Below are 27,164 nucleotides of genomic sequence, written 5' to 3' on the forward strand. Positions count from 1 at the left end.
CAAGCATTTCAGGTAAAAGATACTCAACCTGTAGCTCTAAAAAGCCAATAATGCAAACAGCCCTCTTTGAACCCTTGTTCTATTTCTCATTAGCTGCTACCCTCAATTCTCCCAGCTATTTCCTTTGGTACTCAACAAATAGTTATAAAGCAACTGCTTGTCATGAGAGATACAATAGTGAACAAAACAAGTAAAAATGCATGTCGTTCTGGGGCTCACTGTCTCAGGTGGGAGATAGGTAACAGATGTAATAAATACATAGAATATACAGCATGTTAGAGGGTACTAAGAAGGACATATCAACAGAGGAGGGAGTATGGAGTGTCAGGGCTGGGGTTGACATTTTGCACAAGGTGTCTGGGAAGGGTTCCCTTAGATGGTGACTTTCGCAGGAGGATGAAGGAAGGGAAGGTGTGAGTCAGGTGGATGTTATCAGGAGAGCATCTTAGCCACAGCAAGAGAAGGTGGCAAGGCTCCATGGACATGGGATGAGTTTGGGGCTGGCAAGGGAGAAAGAGTGGCTGAACCACAAAGAGGAGTATGTGGGTGGCAAAGTATGTGTCCCAGGTTCATGAGGGACCAGATGGTGCATGGCCTTGAGAGTCACAGTCAAGCCTTTGGCTTTTACCTTGAGAAGACATGGAACCACTAGAAGGTGTAAGCTGAGATGGTTCACGATGTGTCTTTAACATTTTAGCAAGCTGATGAAATGAGAAGAGGCAGTTGATGGCAAGAGTAGAAGCAAAGAGACCACTCAGGAGACACTTGCAATAATTCAGGGAAGACATGCTGGTGGCCAAGACCAGGGCGATGTCTGGGGGTTGACGAGAAGTCATTTGATTCTGGATACATCTTGATGGATCTACCAAGAGACTAGATGAGGACTAGAGGAGAAAGCACTGACTCAAGGATCACAAGCAGATTTGTGCCTGGGCAACTGGCAAAAAAAAATGGAAAAGGCACTAACAGAAGACTGCAGCAGTTGCTGATTTGGGAATGAGACCAAGACCTTGGTTTTGGATGTGTCTTCAACTTGGCAGTCAGATATCCATGTGCAGAGGTCACATAGGAACTGGTTGTATAGTTCTGGAGTTCAGGAGAGGTGTCTGTCTGGAGTCATCAGTATATAGGCAGTATTTAAAACCATGAGGCTGAATCAGACACTTAGCAGGTAAGTGTAGGTACAAAGACAAGAGGCATGAGAACTGAGCACATGACATCCTGTTAAGAGGGAGAGGAGGAAACAGACAGAGAAAGACCATTCAGAAATGCAGGAGGAAAATCAGGAGAGAGAAAAGAAAAGACGTCAAGGAGGAAAAGCAGTCCACTGTATCAAATGCTCTTGATAGGTCAAATTAGGTGAGGAGTGAGAAATAACCATTGGATTTAGCAATATGGAGGTCACTGGGAACTTAGACAACTATGGTGGCGGGGAAGTGACTGGGGGTTGATTCCAGACAAATGGTAGAAAAGAAAATGGCAACACGATTGTAGGTAATTATTTCAAGGAGATTTGTGGCAAGAAAAGAGGCATGTGATGGTAGCTGGAGGATGAAGCAAGCTCAAGAGAGGGTTCTGTATTTATTTTGTTTAAGATGAGAGAAATAATAGCATAGTTGTTTGCTATTTAGAATGGATCTAGTAGAGAAGGAGAGAGAAGCTGATATTTCTGAAGGCAGAGGTGATATTGCCAGAGCGTGAAACCAAGTGAGTTGGGAGAAGTGGTGAGAATCTGTGGACATTCTTTTCTGAATCTTTCCATTTCTTTCTGTGAAGTCGGAACAGAAGTCAACATTGTAAGCTGTGAGTGAGGATGGGAATGGAGATGTTGAAAATTAAGGAGTAAGAAAGAGTCATTAAGGAAAGTGGGAAAACATAAGGTCCAGATAAATTTAATATCTTACCAGCTGTCGTTAAAAACTTACTTGGAAGTAGTGATCCAAATTTAAAATGAAGCCATTTGGCATGATCTTGTTTGTCTATTTGTTTGTTTGCTTGTTTGTTTGTTTTTAAAATATTTATTTGTTTTTTAGTTTTTAAAATTTTTGTGGGTATATAGTGAGTGCATGTATGTTGTCCATGAGATATTTTGATACAGGCATGCAATATGAAATAAGCACATCATGGAGAATGGGGTGTTCATCCGCTCAAGCATTTATCCTCTGAGTTACAAACAATCCAATTACACTCTCTAAGTTATTTTAAAATGTTCAATTCAGTTATTATTGATTATAGTTACCCTACTGTGCTGTCACATAGTAGGTCTTATTTATTTTTTCTACTTTTTTTGCACCTATTAACCATCCCCACCTGCCCTCAGTGTCCCCCTACCTTTCCCAGCTTCTGGTATCTATCCTTCTATTCTGTATGTCTGTGAGTTCAATTGTTTTGACTCTTAGATCCCACAAGTAAGTGAGAAGGTGTGATGTTTGTCTTTTTGTGCCTGGCCTATTGTTTTTTTTCCAAACATATTCATCTTAGCCAGTTCAAACATGGAGTAGGTGAACGGTACAATGTAAGTGTTTGGTTTGACAGATGAGCCCAGGGAAGTATGGAATAGGAAAAAGAATTGAGAGCATATGTCAGGGACCACAAAATGAAGTAGAAGAAGGAAGAAAAAGAGTTCATGGGAGCCATGAGAAACAATGAAATGTGATAGGGTCAATGGATGTTGGGTTCTCTTTGGGTAAATGATATGTTAACTTTGGGGTAGTAGGCAGAGAGGGTAGGAAAATTAGGAGGGAGTTATCTAGGATGGGGTATTTGAAACTGACTCTATGAAGAAGAGGAGAAATTGATAATTATGAGGTCTAGGGTATTATGGCTATGGGAGAGAGTGGCCAAGATGTGTGTAGGACAAGACCATGGAAGTACAGAGGTTGCAGAACTGAGACATCATCAAGTCATTAACAAGTCATCTAATGATACACGCATTAGAGTTAAGAGAGCCATAGTTTTTAAGAAGTGATAGTGAATTGGAATAACAGGGAGTTGTTGGGTGTCAAAAGACACCAACAACAATCAGAGTTGTGAGTGTATTTTCCTTCTTCTTTTTTTGAGACGGGGTCCTGCTCTGTTGCCTAGGCTGGAGTGCAGTGGCATGATCATGGCTCACTGCAGCTTCAACCTCCAAGGTCTCAAGCGACCCTCCTGCCTCAGCCTCCTGAATAGCTGGGACCAGAGGTTTGTGCCACCATGCCTGGCTAATTTCTTGATTTTTTTTTTGTAGAAATAGGATCTCACCATGTTGTCCAGGCTGGTCTTGAACTCTTGAGTTCAAGTAATCCTCCCACATCAGCCTCCCAAAGTGCTGAGATTACAGGTCTGAGCCACAGCGCCCAGCCATGAATGGTATTTTTTGATGACCCGCAATTCACGCCAAGACTTATTCAGAAAATGAGAGAAATATTCTACTGAGGAACAAAGAGGACACTCACCCCACTCTCAGGCCCAGTGGTACATGGGGTATATAAGAGAACCATCACCACTTGGGGGCTGCAGGGAAAGCTGTGTCCTAAGGGTAGAGCTGGTTTCAAATAGAGGAGGAATGTTAGAGGAATTGTGAACCCTGAAAATTTGAGACAGGTCTTAGTTAATTTAGAAAGTTTATTTTGTCAAGGTTGAGGATAATGCGTCCATGACACAGCCTCAGGAAGTTCTGACGACGTGTGCCCAAGGTGGTTGGGGCACAGCTTGGTCTTTTACATTTTAAGGAGACATGAGACATCAATCAATACATGTAAGAAGTACACTGGTTTTGTCCAGAAAGGCGGGGACAACTTGAAGCAGGGAGGGGACTTCCAAGTCACGGTAGGTGAGAGACAAATGATCGCATTGTTTTGAGTTTCTGATTAGCCTTTCCAAAAGAGGCAATCAAAATGTGCATCTGTCTCAGTGAGCAGAGGGATGACTTTGAACAGAATGGGAGGCAGATTTGCCCTGAGCAGTTCCCAGCTTGAATTTTCCTTTAGCTAAGTGATTTTGGGGGCCCAAGATAATTTTCCTTCCACAGAATGAACAGAATAGTTGAGGATGAAAGATATTTTGCATGTGATGAACCTAAAATTTCAGAAAGCTCAGACCAAGTTTATCAAGAGATGAAGAGTGAGAGATGAGGATCAGAAATGCAGTGTACAATGGAGACTATAACCTAGGGGATGACCAATGACCAAGGCCTCTGGACTTTTCAGAATGACTCACAGAAGCAGAGATAAGGGATATGGTAATATTCGAGCTGAAGGTTCCAAAGGGGAGACTACTTGAAAGAGTGTGATTATTGATAGCAAGGGGGTGCGGTCTTTTCTTTCCAGGAAATGGCAACTTCTAAAGCCCTTTGCCCCATGAGGTAAACCTAGCCCTGAGCAGTCTCCTCAGCCATGGCCATGGTGGTCTGCAGGACGGGGGATCATACTCTCAGCTCTCTGAGATTCGTCTTGATACATCTAAATCACATGCATATCCTGTTTCCTGTTTTATCCAATGCAAGCATGATCCATTGGTTTCCAGACATTCTATTTTTTTTTTTTTTTTTGAGATGGAGTCTTGCTCTGTCACCCAGCTGGAGTGCAATGGTGCCATTTTGGTTCACTGCAAACTCTACCTCCCAGGTTCAACCGATTCCCTTGCCTCAGCCTCCCGAGTAGCTGGGATTACAAGCACATGCCACCGTGCACAGCTAACTTTTGTACTTTTAGTAGAGACAGGATTTCACCATGTTGGCTCAGCTGGTCCAGACATTCTTTCAAACACCCGGCATCCCCTCAGTACAATCACAGCTTTGGCCACCTACTTTCTGAAGGTAGGGTTGGATAGGAAACCTACGGATCTCTGTGCTTTTTTATGGATTCTCAAGTCGTTCTGCTGTTTTCAGCCTGTGTCTCACCCTTAGCCTTTTGCAGCTTTGAACCTCAAAGTCCAGAAGCTTTTCAGGGTTGACAGGATAAATTGACTTCTTTCCCTTCAGTGCTCCACTTGGCAAGCACTTAGAGTTTGGAACTATGAGGCCAAATAACAGTCCTCCAGGGCTTTTCATCTCTTGAATACCTGTTGAAATATTCACTGTGGGTTTTTCTTGGTGTATTTATTTATGTTTTTCTTAATTCATTGTCATTCTAGTTCAATTTTGAGAAGATGAACAAATAAATACTGATGGTCAGCCCACCCTATTTAAGCCTGGCCATATATTTGCATTTGAAAAAAGAAACGAGTGGACTGTATATGATAAATATTTCAAACTCTGTGAAGATTTTACTTGGGAGAAGGTCTGAATCCCATAGAACTTTTCAGTTCTATGGAATTAACATATCTAAAGCAAAAAAGAAGAGCCTCTATTTTTATGAGCTTCCTCTTTTAGATTTTCACATGAAGGTAGATCAAACAGGTGGCAACCCAACAGAATTTAGTAGATGTATAATTTTGTTTCTGAATTTGAATGATAAATGTATCCTTGTATGAAGATTTTATCTTACATTGTACAATTGACTGAATATTTCTGCCCACCCCCAAATTTATATATTGTAATCCTGATCCTCAACGTGATGATACTAGGAGGTGGGGCCTTTGGGAGATGATTAAGTCACAAAGGCAGAGCCCTCATGAATGACATTTATGCCTTTATGAAAGAGATCTCAAAGAGATCCCACTTCCACTATGTGAGGTTACAGTGAAAAGATGGCTGTCTGTGAACCAGGAAGCAGACCTCACTAGACACTGAATCTGCCAGCACATTGATCTTGGACTTCCTAGCCTCCAGAACTGTGAGCAATAAAGTTCGGTGGTGGGTACCCAGTCACCCTTTTGTGAAGGCCATGATGGTATAAATTATGTATGTTTTTTGTATTTCAAAGAAAAGCTCATGACAGATGATTTTCACTTGCATGTTGCAGTGAGGATCAGCTTACATATAGTAGGGGTTCAGTGAATGCCCATGGAAGTGAAGGACATTGAATTTTGTTTCCCTGAGACTGGTTTACAAATGCTGATGTCATTTGAGGCTTAATGATTTCCTTTGAAAAATAAAGGATCATAATATTTCTAATACTTATATTTTAGTTGTTGAAATTTCCCCCACTGAATGTGTATTTGTTGACTGCCTATATCCAAAGAGCTGTGTGAGGAGGTGTGGAAAATCAAAGAGTCAAGAGCAGATTAATAAGATCTGGTATCTCACGCATCATACATAATTAATATGTCCCTTTTAGGTGTATTAAAAAGCAGGAAATGTTACAGAGGCAAGGTTTAGATTTAATGTTGGTTAGAGGTGAGATGGTACATGTCTTCACTGAAGCGCTGTGATTTTTCCTTTAGCAATCATTCATTATGAACGCATGCATGTGCTGACTCAAAGGAGGTAGGACTCTGGTTGGTGTTTCTTTGTTTGCCCCATGATGTCCAAACTACCCATCACCACATTATCTCTTTATGTTCTCAAGGGCCTTTCTTTGTTTGGTGCTATTTGGCCTTTCTTTGGTGCAATTTCAGCAATGCATTAGAGTGGTCACACAGCAAGTGGCTCAGGTGACTTTCTGTAATTGCAAAGTAACCCTATTCAAGAGTCCTTTAGAGGAAGGTCATTAAGTGCTATCTTGTAATAATTCACATTTAACCACTCATTTAAATGATAATTACAAAGGCATTATGCATTACATCTGAAGTAACAATGCATTAGCTTTGAATTAATAAGAATTATAACTCATAAATCCACAAAGCTTGTTTCATCATGTGTCAGCCCTATTTTATATTTAGATAATTTTTTCAACAATTTCTCTTGTTCTCTGCCTTGACATCTTCAACTTGCTTATTTAACCACAAGATGTATGAAGTCTTATGTTTAAAATCAAAGTCAAAATACAAGAATAAAAAGTTTAGTTTTGTTTGCCTCCTGCAAACAAACTTTTAAAGTATTTTTTAAATGTTGTTTTTAAATTTTGATATAGGGTTTTCCTCTATTGCCTAGGTTGGAGTACAGTGGTGCGATCATGGCTCACTTTACCCTCGACTTCCTGGGTTAAGCAATCCTCCTGCCTCAGCCTCCAAAGTAGCTGGGACTGCAGACACGCACCATGATGCCTGGCTAATTTTTAAAATTTTTTATAGGAATGAGTTTCACTATGTTGCCCAGGCTGCTCTCAAACTCATAGCCTTGAGCCATCCTCCTGCCTTGGCCTCCCAAAGTGCTGGGATTATAGACATGAGCCACTGTGCCTAGTGGAACTCTTAACGTATTTTTAAGGCAAGTTTTCCATAAACATCAAAACAATGAAATGTCACATTTCCTTTCTGATGTACCCTGGATATTGTTTTTTCCCCCCTGTATAGATACAGATATCAAATATAAGAATATCTGCAGAGATATAGAAATGATAATTTTATTAATTGAAACCTTGTTTTTAGTAAATGCTTTTCAGTTCACATTGGAAGAGAACAATAGATATCACTAATGATAACCATTAACTGGAACGCACAGGTTACAGTTTGTTCAATGTAGACAAGCTTATAGGAATGAAATGCATCAAAATCAAGTCAAAATACTAGTTGAATTAGTGGAAAGGTTTATGGATTTTCAGGGTTAGTTTAGTCACCCCAAAATGGCATCAACAATGCAAGCTTCATCTTATCTTGCTGCTCTGTCACTTTTACTATTTGGCTATTGACCTTATGGTCCCGTGATAGCTGCTGCACTTCCAGGCATCACATCCGTATTCAAAGGAAGAAGAAAAGGGCAAAGGAGTAAAGATGAGGGAAAGATGCTGAGTCTTATTTTCTTAGTAAATGTAATAAGCTAGAGAATCAACCCATTACTTTTTATTTGCTCATTTATTACATCTTATTGGGTAGATTGGTTCATAATTGCAAAAAAAAAATCTGGCGACATGAGAAAAGAAAGGAAGGAAAAGGGCATAATGAATGGTGTGGGGAGGCAGGACATAGTGTATAGCATAATCAGCACAACTTACACAGCCATGACATGGACTGTTTGATAGGCAAGGCTTGAGTGCCGCCGAAGTTATCAGTTCCCCAGGAAAAGTGTGTGTGTGTCTAGAAAAAGCATGAGTTGGTGGGTTACTGGGTGGAAATGCATACACATGAAGGAGATAACAGTACATGTGTATGTGTGTGGGAAAGCTTGTTAAAAACAATAACCAGTTTGGTGACTTGGAGGAATTATAGACATGAGGAATGTAGCAGAACAGTGCTTTGGTTTCAAGTTAAAATGGATTAAAACCCCATGCTAACAGCCACTTGCTGGATGACTTTGGCTGAGCTACTTAAAGTTTCTGTGCTATGGTTTCCTTCTCTATACAATGACAATCATATTTGCTGCCCCAGAGATTCCTTGTTCTGATATTAATATTCTAATCTTAGTTTATACCACTAATAAGATCACATATTATAATACCTAGGGCAGTCATCATTTAACAGATGCCATTGTGGACAAAGTAACAGAATCTGAAGTATCCATATTAGAAGATTTTAGATGCTTTGTATTTAAATGGATAAATTGAAATCATCAAACACTTTAGGATGTTTTTTAGTTTTTAGGTAGGGTTAACAAAACATCTAAGAAATAGGCTCCACTTTCAAGACCTTGAAATCTATTTAGTAGGCAAGACTGACACATGGAAAAGCGGGTGGGACACGGTATATAATCACGGATCCATATCCAAGATCCACATGACTGTCTTTGCTTATAACTAGAAAGAGGCACTTTCTTTCCTTTTGCCGTCCTTTCAGTTTTTCTCCTTCTCTCCATCTCTTTGTTTCTTTTTCTCTCCTTTCTCCAAGGTTGTATAAGTGAGACCAGAGATACTGATGCATCCCTCTAAGCAGGAGTATGTGTGGGGACAAGGGGATGGACATTTGTGAATTCATAAATTTGTTCAAAATATTTTATACCTAAGGAGAAATCCATACACTTTTCTTGAAAATATGGGAAACAGAAGGCAAAATAGCAGTGAAGATACATAATTACTCTGTTTATACAATGACTGAAAACAATGTATTTGTGAGTGGAACATATAAAGCCAGTTTTTAGAAAAACGTCTATGGAAAAATGAGTATCTATTCAAAGCAGCCCTTCAAAAAGAACTATTTGGAAATGGCAATGCAGAGATATAAAGGCTAATTCTCTATGTTCACTGAAAATAGACTCTCAATATAGTTAAGGGGGGTTTCTTTGAATGACATTTTTTTTTTTAAGTGTAATACTGGGAGCTTATGTGGCTATACATGGAAATTGAACACCAACATGCCTTATGGAATCATGTTCCCTGTGCTTAGTAGTATGTTTATAATTTTTGAATATATCATTACTTTCAGATTAGAACAAAAAAGAAAAAGATTCCTGGTAGATTGTTAACAAATTTTAGAGGGTGGTTCACTTTATATTGATGCAAGAGCACAAAGTGAAGAATCGAGCTCTATTTCATTTAGTACATTATCACTGTGGATTCTTTGAGTACCATAATAATGTGAGCATGGGATGTGCTTGTGTTTAGTCTTACAAAAATCAGTAATTCTCGAGGAAATGGAAAGGAAATATTGTAGGAGACACATTAACAAATAGTTTACCTAGAAGCTTTTCTGAGCATGCTTCAGGTCCAGTGTGCCTATTTATAGATGGCCACCATTGTTCCTGCAAGGCCGCATGCAATTTGATTAAATTCGAGGACACACCCAAACTGACTTTTTAACATGCTAGAAACAAGATGTGCATGATGCTCTACAAGGCTCTTTAGAGACACTATGGAGAGTCCTTGTCAAAATACCGAGTTCTTCAGCAGACTGTGTCAGGAAAAGGAAATGAAACATTTCCCAGAGTGAATCTATTTCATCCTTGTCAAAAGTTCTATCTAGGTCCAGGATTCTGTATTCAGGCAAGGGAAATCACCAAAGCAGATGCAAGAAAACAGCGTGTCCATCTTCCTGTTTAACTTACTTTAGCTTGTTGGCCCTTTCTTCTCTGTCCTATGTCTATGTAACTGTGATTTTTCCTATATTTAAAACTATGCCAGTGGCGGGGGTGCGGGTGCTGATTTTGAGAAACATTTTAAAACTCTTCATTTGTATAATATTTCTATACAAATTGGAAACCAGGGGAGGAAATAAAACTAATACCACTGGGAATGTTTGCAGTCTCCCATGTGAGAGAATTTGGAATAACGGGTGGCCATGGCTATTTGAAGTATTTTTTTCTTTGAAGTTAGAGTGATGTGCTGCACATTGGGAATCTAAAACTTGAAATAATTTTGTGATAGAGTGGGTGAATAGAGGTATTTTATGTATTTTTAGACAAATATTTTCAAGAAACTTTTTGATGGAAGATTGGGGTGGGTAGGATGGAAAACAATGCTCTTTTGAAAGTTAGAAAAGTCCTATCTTTCATACAAGAGATTTTAAGGATAACTGTTTCACTAATCTTTATACACTTGCAAAAAGATTATTATTACCATGCCCAGATTATGGTGAAATTAGGACTTAGACTATCTCTCCAAAAAAGGTTCTTCAACGTTTAGTGAGGAGGGATGACATGGGGAGAAATGCCAGATATAGGTGACGGGGAGGAAGGCAGCAAGCCACATTGCCATGTATGTACCTATGAAACAATTCTGCATGTTCTTCACAGGTACCCCAAAACCTAAAATGCAAGTAAATATATATATATATATATATATATATATATATATAAAAATTTCAAAAAAATGTTTTCTTTATGAATATTTCTAGGGTTTCCCATAGAGTCTTTTAATAAACTAGTAAGTTTTATAGATCCAAAATATAATGTATTAAATGCATGTTATCTAATACAGATGCTAATTTCTTCAATTCAAATCATTTACATAGCAGCACATAGTTATTCCAGGGGTAAAAGGAGAGCGCCACTAATAATCTAAGCAAAACGTAAATATATTGATCACTTTGACTCAGTAATTTCATTTCTAGAAATTCCACTTTAAGAAATTATGCATGGTTTGTCTAAAAAATATAGGCCCTAGGATTTATAAGTGATATAAGTATCACTTATAAAAATGAAGGATGAGAAACAATTTATATGCCCAACCATAGTGGATTGACAGAATTGATTCTGATATATTCCTGTAATAAATTATGATATAGAAATGATATATTGACTTGGAAAACTGCTTATGATATTCAGAGGGAAAAGCAGTATTTGAAACATATTTTGTAAAGTGTATTTGCAAACGTAGGTAGAGAAAATGATTTGGAATGATTTATATAAAACTGTGGACAGTAACTATTTCTGGGTGAGGGTTATTAAGAGCATGTTAGGTTTTTTGTTTTTTTCCTTTGGGCTTATTTTTATTTTCTAATTTCTCTAAAATGAAAATGTGTGGTAATTTAGTAAGAAGCTTCCAGTCAAAATAGTTTGCTTTTCCTTCAGGCTTTTCCTTAGCTCAAAACACTTGGGAATAGTAACATGAAATAATAAAGAGAAAATGAACAGGACAAAACTACCTCACATACAGGATCGACGTCCTGGCTGACCAGGAAATGTGAGCAACTCAAGCTGGCCTTGCTAACATGCTAAAGTTGGTAATTCTAAAGGAGAAATAGACACTCAAAGAGAAAATGTTAGATGCGTTAAATAGCTAGGAAGAGAGAAAATATAAGCCTCTTGGCAAATTTAATTAACTAGCTGTTAAGGAAGAAAGAAAACACTGAATGAAAAGGTGTGACTAAATTCTAGTTAACATTATTGAGAGAGACATTGTGCAGGATGCACACTGGTATGATAAAATCACAGCAAGATATTTTTCTTATATGCAAGAAAGATGCTAATAGCAAAAAAATGAACAGGTTTATTAAATCTGTAGCTTCTGAATCAACATAGAAAACCTTAAACATACTGTAGAAAGCAATCAACCCAACAGAAATCAGGAAAGCAGAAAAATAAAACCAGAAAAAGGCATAAGAGAAAATCAATACAGATATACCGGTATTTAGATACAAAGACAGACCATTATTTAACATCAAAAAAAAAAAAAAATCCAGGAAAATCTAAAACAATTAAGTTTTGTTCATTTGACCCATAACTTCAAAAAGAAAAAAAAGTGAAAAAGCAACACAATTTATGGAAACTTTTTAAATTGTACGTTGTACTTTTAATGTGATACTCTCAGAAAATGATTTATCAAGCAGAACAAAAAATACTAAGGTTATAGGAAATGTGAATGACAGGATAGTTTTATCTGAACAAACAACAGAGAATTCACATTGTTTTCAAGGGCATATAAAACATTTATAAAAGTTGCACATTAATAGCTTACAAAGTATCAAATAATTTCAGAGTATTGACATATTAGGCCACCTTCTCTGACCACATGGAAATTGAATTAGAAACTAAAAATAAAAAGAAATACAAATAAACACTTGACAAATAAGAACATACTTCTAAAATAAATTTTCAGTTAATAATAAAATTAAAAAGGCAATTCAAACATTAAGACCTTAGTGACAAACTATGTAATATACATTCAACCTGAGGCATGGTAGGTAATGTAGAATTTTAAAACATAGCCTGAAACGCATTTATTAAAAAAAAGAAAAAAAAATAGTTAATACAATTAAAGATGCAAAGAAAAGATTAGTAGATTAAAACCAAAGGGGCCAGGCACAGTGGCTCACACCTGTAATTCCAGCACTTTAGAAGGCCGAGGTAGGAGGATCATTTGAGGTCAGGAGTTAGAGACTCGACTGGGCAACATGGTGAAACCCTGTCTCTACTAAAAGTACAAAAATTAGCCAGGTGTGGTGGTGTGAGCCTGTAATCCCAGCTACTGGGGAGGCTGAGATAGGAGAATCACTTGAACCCAGAGGCAGAGGTTGCAGTGAGCCAAGATCATGCCAAGATTGCACTCCAGCCTAGACTCTGTCTCAAAAAAAGAAAAGAAAATCAAAGAAAAAATGAGAAAGGAAATATATATTAAAAAATGAAAGTTTATTACAAGGCTACAGCAATCAAAACAGCATGGTACTGGTACCAAAACAGAGATATAGACCAATGGAACGGAACAGAGGCCTCGGAAGTAACGCCACACATGTACAACCATCTGATCCTTGACAAACCTGACAAAAACAAGCAATGGGGAAAGGATTGCCTATTTAATAAATGGTGTTGGGAAAACTGGCTAGCCCATATGCAGAAAGCAGAAACTGGACCCCTTCCTTACACGTTATACAAAAATTAACTCAAGATGGATTAAAGATTTAAACATAAGACCTAACAACCATAAAAACCCTAGAAAAAACCTAGGCAATACCTTTCAGGACATAAGCATATGCAAGGACTTCATAACTAAAACACCAAAAGCAATGGCAACAAAAGCCAAAATTGACAAATGGGATCTAATTAAGAGTTTCTGTACAGCAAAAGAAACTGTTGTTAGAGTGAACCAGCAACCAACAGAATGAAAAAAAATGTTTGCAAGCTACCCATCTGACAAAGGGCTAATATCCAGAATCTACAAAGAACTTAAACAAATTTACAAGAAAAAAGCAACCCCATCAAAAAGTGGGTGAAGGATATGAACAGACACTTTTCAAAAGAAGACATTTACACACCCAGCAAACATGAAGAAAAGTTCATCATCACTGGTCATTAGAGAAATGCAAATCAAAACCACATTGCGATACCATCTCATGACAGTTATAATGGCGATCTCCAGATTAAAAAATCTGGGGACAACAGGTGCTGGAGAGGATGTGGAGAAATAGGAACGCTTTTATACTGTTGGTGTGAGTGTAAATTAGTTCAGCCATTGTGGAAGACAGTGTGGTGATTCCTCAAGGATCTAGAAATAGAAATACCATTTGACCCAGCAATCCCATTACTGAGTATATACCCAAAGGATTATAAATCATTTTATTATAAAGACACATGTACACGTATGTTCACGGTGGCACTGTTTACAATAGCAAAGACTTGGAACCAACCCAAATGCCCATCAGTGATAGACTGGACTAGGAAAATGTGGCACATATACACCATGGAATACTATGCAGCCATAAAAAAGGATGAGTTAATGTCCTTTGCAGGGACATGGATGAAGCTGGAAACCATCATTCTCAGCAAACTAACACAAAAACAGAAAACCAAACACCGCATGTTCTCACTCATAAGTGGGTGTTGAACAATGAGAACACATGGACACAGGGAGGAGAACATCACACACTAGGGCCTGTTGGGGGATGGAGGGTTAGGGGTGAGATAGCAGGGGGTGGGGGGATTGGGGAGGGATAACATTAGGAGAAATACCTAATGTAGATGATGGGGGGATGGTTGCAGCAAACTACCATGGCATGTGTACACCTATGTAAAAATCCTTCATGATCTGCACATGTACCCCAGAACTTAAAGTGTAATTTAAAAAAAAAGAAATAAATTTCTATTATTTAGAAAAAATAAAATCAAATAAATTTTAAAACATGAAAGTTTATTATCTTTTATTCTAACAAAATTTAGGGAGAGAAAACTTTATCCAAAGCAAAGGGCAGAAGTACCTATGCACTTAGCAGGTGTGCAAGGTGGAATGTTTCACATGCATGCATTTATCCATCCTTACTCTATTAAGCGAACTGAATGAATATTTCCTTGCTTTGCAACCAGCTCTTATGAAAGAGATTGTAAAAGAGGCCTCAGAGCGCTCCCTTGCCCCTTCCACCATGTGAGGATACACCAGAAATTCACCATCTAAGAACCAGGAAGTGGGGCCTCACCAGTCACTGTATTTGCCACACCTTGATCTTGAACTTTCTAGTCTCCAGAATTGTGAGCAATAATTTTATGCATAGAAATGGTGGATCCTTGAACCCTGTGCTCTGTGATTTTTGCAGGTGTGCACCCCAAGCCACACCTGGTTAAACCACTGTGCCTTTTCTTTGTGCACACAGTTTTATCCTCTAGAAACACTTCCTTTTTTTAGTCCTGTCTCCTTCCTCCTCCAGGGAGCCTTCAGCTGCATTACCAACAGTACAATACTGTTCATCTGTATTCCATGACTCCTCAAAATTGGAAACACTTTCTTTCTCTGACACCAAGTCCTACCTCCTTGCAGGACGGGTCTGTGTTCTGTACCCTATTCTATGAGTGCTTCAACTTCTAAAAACTGAATATGTGGCCCTGTGTCTGGTACATCTGACTCCCAGACACTATCTGGGTCTGCTTTCAGGTTGGCTGTTCTCAACTTTTTCAAAAGCTTCTGTTCGTGACTCGCTACTGCATGAAGGAGGTTGGAGTAGTGTCTGATGAAGTGGGCCAAGTTTAATCTGCTGAATGAAAAAGATGCCATCATACGTGGCATACAGATGTTTTCTCTCTGCAGTGCATTAATCTCAGGGTGAGCATTCTTATCACATTTAAGGTTCTGCTCTCTGGGGCTAAAGGGAAACCTCATCCCCTAGGCTGTTCATCTTCTGTCTGATAAGCTCAGGGCACTTCCATGTTCCATGGTTCAGGAAGGGAAGGTGAGCAACCATAGCATGTGCATGGCATAGCATAGCAGGAGCTGTTTCCATCATTTGCACTCCCTTCCCCGTAGTGATGACTGAGTCCACATTGCCAAATTCAGCTGCAAACACAGCTTGGAAAAGTAGCCTTTGACTAAGCCTCTCCTTAAAGACAATATATACTCTATTTCCACAGAAGAGAAACGAGGAAAGGTTTTAGTGGGCAACTGGCAATCTCCCCCACAGAGTCTTTAATCAGAATCAAATAATACTGAATAGGATTTGACCCATTTTCCTAAAACTAAAATCCATCAATCAGCTTGAATATGCTTACGGTGTGGGTGGGGGGGACATGCCTTTGAGTGCAGGATTTCTGGAAGACAGTTTTCTACTTATCAAAATCCACGCTGAGTCCTGTGCAAAGGCAGATGATAACCCAGCCTTTAGATCAAGGTGTAGCTAACTTTTCCTTTAGAGAGACATACGGTAAATGCTTTGGGCTCTGTGGTCCGGGTGGTTTCTGTTTCAGTGACTCAACCTTGCATTTGTAACCTGAAAGAAGCCACAGACAAGATGTGAAGGAATGGACAAGGCTGTATGCCAATAAAGCTGTATTTACAAAGACAGGCAGACAGCTTCAATGGGCAAGCCAAAGTTTGCCAACCCCTGCTTTAGACTAATGAAGATAAAAGAAGGTGAAATGGATTTGGGCAACCTTGCTTAAATTCCCAAGGACCCTAGTGATCTTAGGTGATGATTTTTTGAATAACTGAAGATGCCGTATGAATGCTACCATACTCAAGTACTACCATACTACCATAGTCAAAGCAGACAGGAAGAAATCTTTCTATTTCAAATTCTGTTTCAGCTCTGTTCTTTTTTTAAAAAAAGACCATATTACAAGCTTCGAACTATTCTGTTAATTATATGATTTTTAAATAAAGGTCCAAAAAAAGACAAAAAGGCAGATAAAATATGTATATTTGAACTTCCTAAGACATTACTGCCTCATTAAATACTGATTTTTATATGAGGATATTTAGATACCTGTATGCCTTCAGTCTAAAGCATGTGGGTCTCTCAGTGAAAAGCATAGGTCCAGCTATCTTTGGATCAGAGATGCTGATCCAAGTTGATCTCATATCTAGCTACTTAATAGAGACTCCCAAGCTCTCATCTATGGACTAGGGCCTGGTCCAGGCACAAGAATCTCTTGGAGGTGTTCTTATAGCTATCAGCTTCTGCTGTCTACCCACAGAGGCTTGATTTGGTAGGTCATGAGTGGGAACCAGGAATCTCCCTAGAAAATCTGATGAGATGATGGATTTGGAAAATCACAGGTCTGTATTAGTCCTTTTAGGCTGCTGTAACAAAATACTATCAACGAAGTATTTTATAAATAACAGAAATATATTACAGTTCTGGAATTAGTCATGCTAAGCCTCTCTTCACTATTACAGGTATCCAACCAATTTTATACGACAGAGCTCTGAAAAAGATGCAGCACCAAGGTTCAGGTGAGCTTCCCTGGTTGTCATATTCCGTGAATATTTTCACACATCTATGTCAGAAAAGTAATGCTGTTCAATACTCCACAAGTTCAAGACCACTGGAAGTTCCACATTTGGAACTCTCTTGAATTCTGCCCTATGCTTTTTGTCCACTGACTGCTTTTTAATCCTCACCCCTTCCCTGTAATTAACCATAGCCATGAGTATAACAACTTTCAGCAAGTTTTGCGTGCCTTTCTAGCAAATCATCAAACCTAAGGGTGCTCTTAGGGACCTTTGAGTTTGCAATTGGCATCAGAAAAGAGGGCAGCCTTGTGGACTGTTCCCCTCAGTGCTTCATTCTTTAAAAAATTCAGGACTATAAAGACTAAAACAGAATAGTACGTGATATGTAGGAATGCTCAGATTTTATCAGTCCCTTCCTCCTGGAAAGGCTAGTCTAGCTGTTTGCAGTGTGCCAGCTCTCCCTCACTTTCAGAATTTCACCTTCTCTGGAATCCCCAAAAAACCCCATGTGGGCATGCTATGGTTGTATTATCCTGGGTGGCCCTGATTTAGTGGCTGTTTGCCCTAAAGCTGGGCTTCGCAGGTCGCTAGAGTCTGCAACTACATCCATTCATTCATAGTATCTTGTCCAGCATCTGATGAAGGTGAAGACCAAGCAGGCACTGGGGAGATGACAATGAACAAATTAGTCAGGGTTCCTGCTCCCATGGCAGCTCATGAAACACTCCATCCTTTTCTTATTTTTCTGTTTATGTTGCTCCCTCTGCCTTTTTCTCTTGGGAAGTGGATACCCTCCATACTCTTGCCCATGCTGGTCTCTCCAGTGAAGCTAGAGAGAGGTTTTTCTGCCTGACATCAACCAGCTGCATGTGCCAGGTCTAGACTTATATTTCCATTTTGTTCTCTGATTTCTTTAATGAGATTACCCTGGAGTAGACCTTGCTTCAGGTTTAATTCATTCCTACAATGACTTTATTGGGCTCTTACTTTGCGGGGGGTGCTCCTCCCTACTGGGTTGTAGCTGAAAACAAAACAGAGCTCCTCTGGAGCTCCCATGGAAACTGACATGAAATACATATGTAGCATGCCTGGACATGCTAAGTGCTGTGGAAAAGATAAAACAGGGTAAGGGATAGAGAATGATGGACACATATGGGGACAGACATGGTGAGTGGCTCATGAAGAAAACAATGTTTGAGTAGTCTATTAGTCCATTTTCATGCTGCTATAAGGACATACCCGAGATTTGGTAATTTATAAAGGAAAGAGGTTTAATTGACTCACATTTCCACAGAGCTGGGGAGTCCTCAGGAAACTTAAAATCATGTTGGAAGGGGAAGCAAACACGTCCTTCTTCACATGGTGGCAGCAAGGAGAAGTGCAGAGTGAACGCAGGGAAAGCGCCTTATAAAACCATCAGGTATTATGAGAACTCACTATTATGAGACTAGCAGCATGGGGGTAACCGCCCCCATGATTTGATTACCTCCCACCATCTCCCTCCTATGACATGTGGGATTATGGGAATTATGGTTCAAGATGAGATTTGGGTGGGGACACAGCCAGACATATCAAGTAGAGACCAGTAAACTGAGGGAATGTGCCTGAGATCCAAAGGAGAAACCTTTAGCAGCAACAAAACCAAGACTGCTTAGTACTTTCAAGAAAGTGCAAAGAAAATTCTAATACCTCAGGGGAAGCTAAGAAGCAGGAAGGAGCTGGACCATTTCCAGCTGTGTCTTCTACATCAGGGTTTGCATTTCCAGTGTGCGGGAAGCTGCCACAGGCGTCTGAGCTGCAATCAGACATTCCCACACGTGCTAAGCACTCGGTTCTCTCACTCTGGAAATAGGCTCTCGGTTTTGTTTTGTTTTACTTTTCCCCCTTCTGAAACTGGCCTGGGGTTGTCATACCCTCTCTAATGTTGCTGACACCCCTCTGTGCTTTGGGGCCTCATCCCCAGCAATTTCAGATCCTTTACAGCCCTAATTTCTGCCTTAGTTTAGTTTCTTCTTCATGCCCAGGAGGTCTGTTTCCCAGGAGTGTCCAATAGCATCTTCGCTCTGCCAGTAGATGATTCTTGACAGGAAGCACCTTCGTTCGAGGTTTCTGCACAGAACACATAATTAGAATCTCACCATTTCTCTAAACTCAATGGAATTTTCAGTGCAAACAGGGGTGGGGTCAGAGAGAATCATTTCTTTATCTCCTCTTCTTGGCTTCATACACTTTCTGTCTTTTGCAAGTCACTGTCCCTAGAGTCGTGTTTTAAAGTATTCCCTAAGTTATTGGAAACTTGTGCCTGCTGTCATCAATTATCTCATGTCTTGTGGTATGAAGCTGAGAGGGCCACCAGGAGGTGAATCAACATCCAGGTGCTTCCTGGATACCCAATTGCAGCAGTAAACAGCAGGTGTTTCCAAACTGGCTTATCTCCAGATGCAACACCTGGCCTCCCAGAGCCATTGGCATGGGAACGTCTCACATTGAGTTCTTTGAACAATGTCCTTGGGCATAGGGCCACATGAAAGATAATGAAAATGTTTTGATTAAAAGGCTTTAGGCATAGAATGCTTCAAGTTTGAGAACATGAAGATTGCTTCCTGAGGACTGCAGAGGAGAAAACAATTCAACATACTCAGAGGGAAAATTTCCAATGTTATTGATGAAAATGGTTTCAAATTATTCTATTGTACCTTCGGCTTAGGGTATAAGTGCATTAAAAATAACAAATATCATTACAATGTTTTTATTTTGCATTTAAGAAACTTCTTATATGTGATTTCCTCATGGAAATCATAAGGTTTTTTCCACGAAAATGATGACAATAGTACTTACTCTTTGCTATTTTGTATGCTGAAGTCTGTGGGCTGATCACTATATTATTGCCATTTGATAGGATTTCCCCCATGCTGTTCTTGGGACAGTGAGTGAGTTCTCACAAGATCTGGTTGTTTCATAAGTATCTGGTGCTTCCCCCTTCCCTCTCCCTCTCTCTCTCTCTCTCTCTCTCTCTCTCTCCTGCCGTCTTGTGAAGACGTTCCTTGCTTTCTCTTTGTCTTGCGCCATGACTGTAAGTTAATTAAACCTCTTTCCTGGATGATCTATAGATCATACATTCTCAGGTATTTCTTTTGGCATTGTGAAGACAGACTAATACACCACTGTGTAATCTTTGTCATCTTCCTTTGTACTTGGTACTATGATCCTGATGTTGCCATTGAGTGCACCTCAGGGTTAATCAACCTGTGATGACTCAACTGGGACACATCTGAGCTTCAGAAGCCAGTGCATGTCAGAGCGGTGTCTCATGTCCAAAACCTCTGACTTCAAATCCAACATTTTTCTAAGAAACAGAGCTGTAGGATTCAATATCCAGGTTATCACTGTTAAGATGATTAGACTCGTTTCTGCTATGTCAAATACAACCTTGTGAAGAATGTGGGCAGCTGTGAGAAAGTGCACTACAAGCAGGTGGAGTGAAGAAGAGAGCCGTGATTGGATTTATTCAAGCAGTCAGGGATGAACAGGCATTGACCACCAAGATTTCGAGGATCTCAGAGCAGTGGACAGTGAGGGCTGACATCCAGGACTCTAAAGTGAAATAGCCTCAAGCACCAGAGAAATCAGCACAGTGCTAGAAAATTCAGTGTGCTTAGAAGGCTTGCATGTTCAGCACAGTGCTAGAAAATTCAGTGTGCTTAGAAGGCTTGCATGTATCTGTCATTCCTGCCCTGCTCTCTCTCCCTGCTGGGCTATCCCACATGGACACAATCCACAAGGTTTCTCCACCGCTGGTGTCCTGAAGGGTTTGGCCAATGGGGAGCCCCAGTTGGACAGTGAGCAGGGGAGAAGAGAGAATTGAATTAAATGTCTCTGCCTTTGACTGTCTCCCTTCCAGGGCACCTTGCACTTGTCTGAGCCTCTCAACCAAATGCCACAGCTCCTCTAAGAATGGCTGAGTGTACAAACCTCTCCCTGCTTCCAGCACCAGTTAGGATTCCCTTCCCTCATCCTTTTGAGCCGGGTGGTGGAGAAGGTTTCGTTGCTACTGGCCTTGGGTTATTGCCAGCTCCCCCTTGTTCCTATATACGACAGTTGCTCACCTTGGCACTTGTTGATGTTTAGGGATGGATAACTCCTGTTTGTGTGTGCAGCACTGTGCTGTGTGCATTGTAGGCTGTTTCGGAGCATCCCTGGGCTCTACCCACCAGACGCTACTATCACCTCCCTCCACAGCAGTGGCAACCCACCTCCTGACACTGACAACTCACAGTTGAGAACAGGTGTTCTATACCCACATTAGAAAATTTATTTTAGGGCCAGCCACGGTGGCTCACGCTTGTAATCCCAGCACTTTGAGAGGCTGAGTCAGGTGGATCTCCTGAGGTCAGGAGTTTGAGACCAGCCTGGCCAACATGGTGAAACCCCGTCTCTCATAAAAATACAATAATTAGCCAGGCACAGTGGCGGGTGCCTGTAATTCCAGCTACTCAGGAGGCTGAGGCACAAGAATTGTTTGTTTAGCTTCCACTTATAAGTGAGAACTGTGATACTTGATTTTCCATTTTAGAGTTAATTCACTTAAGATAGATGACCTTCTGCTGCATCCATGCTGCTGCAAAGGACATGAATCCATTCCTTTTTCTGGCTGCATAATATTCCATGGTGTATATGTGCCACATTTTGCTTTATCCAGTCAACCACTGATGGACACTATGTTGGTTCTGTGACTTTGCTATTGTGACTAGTGCTACAATGAACATACAAGTGCAGGTGTCTTTTTTATATAATGATTTCTTTTCCTTTGGGTAGATACCCAGTAATGGGATTGCTGGGTCAAAGTACACCCACATTTTTATAAATAGACCTTTATGAGTACATCTGTCTCTCATTACCCTGTCTGTGGGCCACTGAGACACTGACTGATTCAGTGGAAAAAGAGTAAAGCAAAGGAGACCATTAATTCTTTGGAAGGTGAAATGTGATTCGAAACCTTCTTATCTAGGATTCCTGAAGAGGATGCCTGAGGAATGGGTTGTAATAAAAACTGAAATGGCATTATTTAGCTGTAAGAAGTTCATGCTCATTTGCTAATAGAACCTTTGTTTTTAGAAATGTGACATTGCTACATGTGGCCTCATTGAGTTTAGAACATTATTTCAATATTCAAGTCAAGTTAAGATAGATCTAAAGCAGTGATTCTCCAATGGGGAGATTTTGCCTCTTGGGGGACATTTATTAATGTTTAAAGGTATTTTGGTGGGGAGGGGGACAGCTATTACTGACATTATAACTGAGTACCTTGTTTTTAAAAGATAAAAATGAAGTTCCCCTTTTCCTTTCCCTCCTCCTCTTACTTAGCTCTTTAGGAATGCAATTGTAGCCTTTACCTTCTCTCCAGCAGACACTCCCTACATGGCAAGCTTTTTTTTTTGAGACGGAATCTCACTCTATCTCCCAGGCTGGAGTGTAGTGGCGCGACCTCAGCTCACTGCAACTCCGCCTCCCGGGCTCAAGAGATTCTCCTACCTCAGCCTCTCGAGTAGCTGGGATGACAGGTGCGTGACACCACACTGGCTAATTTTTATATTTTTAGTAGAGACGGTGTTTCACCATATTGGCCAGGCTGGTCTCGAACTCCTGACCTCATGATCTGTCCGCCTCGCCTCCCAAAGTGCTGGGATTATAGGTGTGAGCCACTGCACAAGCTTTTGTAACTATGTGTTAACTCAGAAGTTCCAGAGAGTGAACCCTAAAGTAAACCAGGCCCCTCTGGAACTCTGTCTCACCAGGAGATTGTCTCAGTTTGCTGGCTAGCTCTGCCAGTGATGGCACCAGCCTGACCACCAAATAGATAAGACGTCCCAAGCAAGTCATGTAGACCCCACATCTCCTTGCCATTTACCCTAGTGCCCCTTTAAAAGCCCCTGCCATCTGCACCAAAATGTAAAGCAATACCCTTAAGGCAGGAGCCTCTACCTCTTCCCCTCAGCTAAGCTGTGGAATAAAGTCACTTTCTTTCTACCAGAATTTGCTCTTGCTAACTGGTCTCTGCAAGTGATGGGCAGCTAGACACACATTTGATTACAGTTTCTAACAGGTAGAGGCCAGGATGCCACTAAGCATCCCACATAACACAGGACACTTCCACTGGGAATTGCCCAGCCCAAAGTGTTAATAGTGCGAAGGTCAAGCCTGGTTGAGGAAAAGAGAACTGAATTGAGAACACTGAGACTGGCTTCTAGTACTGCCTGGTCACAAGAGCTGTGTGATTTTAGCATATAATTTACCATTTGAGATTTCAGTTTACCAGTTATGAAACCCAAGGGACGGAAAAGAATATTTCCGATTCCTGCCTATAATCCCAGAACTTTGGGAGGCTGAAGCAGGAGGACTGCTTGAGGCCAGGAGTTTGAGACCAGCCTGGGCAATATGGTGAGATCTCCCCCAACTTTACAAAAAGTTTAAAAATGAACTAGGAATGATGGTGTGTGCCTATAGTACCAGCTACACCGGAGGCTGAGGCGGGAGAATCACTTGTGCCTGGGAGTTTTTGGCTACAGTGAGCTAAGATCGCACCACTTGCTTTGAGACAGAGCAAGACCCTGTCTCAAAAAAGAAAACAAGCATATAAAGAGTATTTCTCCTGATCTGCCCAGCTCTAGCTTTGCAAGCAATCAGTTACATTTTCCTGGAATTTAAAACATTATAAAATCAAGTATTTATATTGCACATCTCTCCCTGCCCAATGCAGGGACTTTGTGGCAATACCATTACGTCTTGTATTTAGATATAGTTTTTTAGACAGAGTGATGCATCACACTGGTGACTTTTAATTATAGTGCGGCTATCTGGAAAATTGTTATCGCTATTTTTCAGATGAGTGGAGAATTCTTATTACTGACTGCATTATTAAACAGATTCAGCCAGGAGACAGGTCACGCCGTGCCCCATGGAGCAAGCATGTAAATAAGCGGAAAGCCTAGCTTTGTCCTTCAGGTAGATACACAGTTTTAAATAACCACACAAACAAGAGAGCAAGGTAAGGATTGTCCCGGCATCAGTGTTCGTTGACTCAACTACAGATGTCCTGCCCATATGAAATCTATTTTGATCCTTGGCTGAAGATGTTTCATTGCTCTTTTGTTAGGCTTTCCAATATAGAGGGTGTCTCCTTTAGTGTTTTTACAATTATGTTAAGAGAGATCTTATTAGAGTTCCCTAGGCCCAATTATATCTAGGATGGGATTTATATGTGATCTGATCTTACATTATCTCTGCAGCCGTTTATTCAGTGTCTACAAGACACACACAGACTGTTCCACCTTCAGCAAAAAGTTGTCCTTCTGATGAGAAAGCTTATCTTTTCATTTTGGGTTAATTCCTGCATTAGTCCCCATAGAGCAATTTAAAAATAATTGGTCAGTTGGGTGCGGTGGCTCACGCCTGTAATCCCAGCACTTTGGGAGGCCGAGGCGGGCAGATCACAAGGTCAGAAGATCAAGACCATCCTGGCCAACATGGTGAAACCCTGTCTCTACCAAAAATACAAAAATTAGCTGAATGTGGTGGTGCACACCTATAATCCCAGCTACTTGGGAGGCTGAGGGAGGCCAATCGCTTGAAGCCGGGAGGTGGAGGTTGCAGTGAGCGAGATCACACCACTGCACTCCAGCCTGGGCGACAGAGCGAGAGTCCGTCTCAAAAAAAAAAAAAAAAAATTGGTTATCCGGTATGCCCTCATGTCCTCAGTGGTTGACTTGCTCTCTAAAAGGAAAATACAGAGTCCCTTTTAGGCCATAGTGATTTAAAAGCCGAAAGTGATTTAATTTCCTGAAAAATTTACTGAAATTTCCTGAAAAAAAATTTCCTGAAAAATTTACTATTAGCGTTCTCCCTCTCTCTCCCTCTCTCTCTCTCTCTCCCTCTCTCCCTCTCCCTCTCTCTCTCTCTCCCTCTCTCTCTCTCCCTCTCTCCCTCTCTCTCTCCCTCTCCCTCTCTCCCTCTCTCTCCCTCTCTCTCTCTCTCCCTCTCTCTCTCTCCCTCTCTCCCTCTCTCTCTCCCTCTCCCTCTCTCCCTCTCTCTCTCTCCCTCTCTCTCTCTCCCTCTCTCTCTCTCCCTCTCTCTCTCCTTCCCTCCCTCTTTTACTACCTTACTTTCTTCCTCTTTTCTCAACCTTGGTAGTACATTGGCCTTTGGAGACAGATAATTTTTTAGTTGGCGAGGGGAGCATCCCGTGCAATGTAGGGTGTTCAACAGCACCTCTGGCCTCTACACCAGATACCAGGAGCAGCCCCACCCTCCAGTGCTGACAACCAAAAATGTCACCTGTCTTTTCCTCCAGATTTTCAAGGACTAAAAGATAGCCCTATTTATGAATAACTAGTCTAAGGAAACAGATCTTCTTTTTTTTGAGACAGAATTTTGCTCTGTCACCCAGTCTGGAGTGCATGCATAATCATAGCTCACTGCAGCCTCAAACTCCTGGGCTCAAGTGATCCTCTTGCTTCAGCCTCCTGAGTAGCTGGGACTACAGGCATGCACCACCATGCTAGGCTATATTTTTTTATTTTTTGTAAAGACAGGGTGTCACTATGTTGCCCAGGCTGGTCTTGAACTCTTGACCTCAACTGATCCCCCCTACAGTGGCCTCCCAAAATGCTAGGATTACAGGTGTGAGCCACTGCACCTAATATCTTAAGATATTAAGATTTTGATATCTTAATTTTTTTTAGTTAGGCCTGAAGTAGCAGTTTGAGAGGGACTTATATTTTGGGACTTTAAACATTTTTCATCTAGAAGGGGCATTTCCATCTGGTATAGCCACAGTCAACATTAGTATGGAGGGGTAGAGATTTCAAATTTACAAAGTCCATCAATCAACCAAAACTATCATACATGGTTACAAGTCATCATCACCATCATCATCTCTGTCATAGATTCGTTTTATGAGCTAAAATCATTTAGAGTGTTTTAAATGTACCATCTTTTCTAAATCCTTACAATAACAATCTTAAAAAAAATTTTTTTTGAGACAAAGTCTCGTCTGTCATCCAGACTGCAGTACAATGATGTGATCTTGGCTCACTGAAATCTCTGCCTCCTGGGTTCAAATGATTCTAGTGCCACAGCCTCCTGAGTAGCTGGGATTACAGGCATGGGTCACACTAATTTTTGTATATTTTGTAGAGATAGTGTTTTGCCATGTTGCTGAGGCTGGTTGCTAACTCCTGAGCTCAAGCAATCATTTCTTGGCCTCCCAAAGTGCTGGGATGACAGGCATGAGCCACTGTACCAGGCCCATAATAACAATCTTGCCAAGTATGTATTATGATGATGATTGTATAGACAAGAAAACAAAGACTTGGAGCAGCCAGTGAGAGCTGGGGATCAAACCCTGTTTGGCCCATCTTCAAAGCCATTGCAGTTGTCTTTATAAACAGTGTGTCAAATCCTGTGATTGACAGATACTTATAAATGTGACAATAGCCTGTGTCACACCGAGCAACTGACAGATGTTTATAAATGTGGTTAAAAAGACTGGAGGAAGTTGGACAGGCTACACAGAACAAGTGAGTCTTCAGCCAGCCCTTTTAGGACTCTGTGTAACTAGATGCAAATGAAGGGGTAGGAAAGACCTTCTCTTGGGTAGGACAGTAAGACAGAAATCTTAGAGACGCTGGACTGTTATACTAAAGAGCAGCATGGATTCCATCATTTGGACAGTTATGGCCCAAAAGCCAAATCCAGCCTGCCACCTGCTTTCAGGATTCTTGCCTGCAAGCTAAGAACGGTTGTTACATTTTCTAATGATTGGGGAAAAAAGAATCAAAAGAAGAATATTTCTTGATACCTAAAAATTCTGTGAAATTAAAACTTCAGTATCCAGAAATAAAGCTTTATTGATCCTTGGCCGCCCCATCCCTTTCTGCGTCGCCTGTGGCTGTTTTGTTGCTAAGCTGGCAGAGTGGAATGCTTTGACACAGACCCTGTGCCCGACAGAGCCAAAAATAATTGCAATCTGGCCCTTGACAGAAAACATTTACTGACCCCTGCTTTAGTTGTTTAAAAAGTAACCAGAATCACCTCATTGGGTAAGCAAAAGGATGAACCCATGATCATACCCATTAATCAAATCTCGGCCTTCCAGTAATAACTGGGGTTGTTTAAGGCAAGTCC

General features: G+C 40.6%; 1 protein-coding gene across 2 annotated transcripts in view; it reads left to right on the plus strand.

Annotated features, from left to right (window-relative positions):
• PUDP (pseudouridine 5'-phosphatase) overlaps nucleotides 1-27,164 on the plus strand; it is a 343,821-nt gene that overhangs the window by 216,217 nt on the left and 100,440 nt on the right. For both annotated transcript variants that reach the window (XM_064364540.1, XM_064364539.1), the window contains exon 5: nucleotides 16,926-16,982. In XM_064364540.1, the coding sequence (XP_064220610.1) occupies nucleotides 16,926-16,982 (57 nt within the window). The remainder of the gene's footprint in view (nucleotides 1-16,925; nucleotides 16,983-27,164) is intronic.

The sequence above is a fragment of the Aotus nancymaae genome, unplaced genomic scaffold (assembly GCF_030222135.1).
Source record: "Aotus nancymaae isolate 86718 unplaced genomic scaffold, 86718_ANA_hifiasm-v0.15.2.pri h1tg000058l, whole genome shotgun sequence".
NCBI lineage: Eukaryota > Metazoa > Chordata > Mammalia > Primates > Aotidae > Aotus > Aotus nancymaae.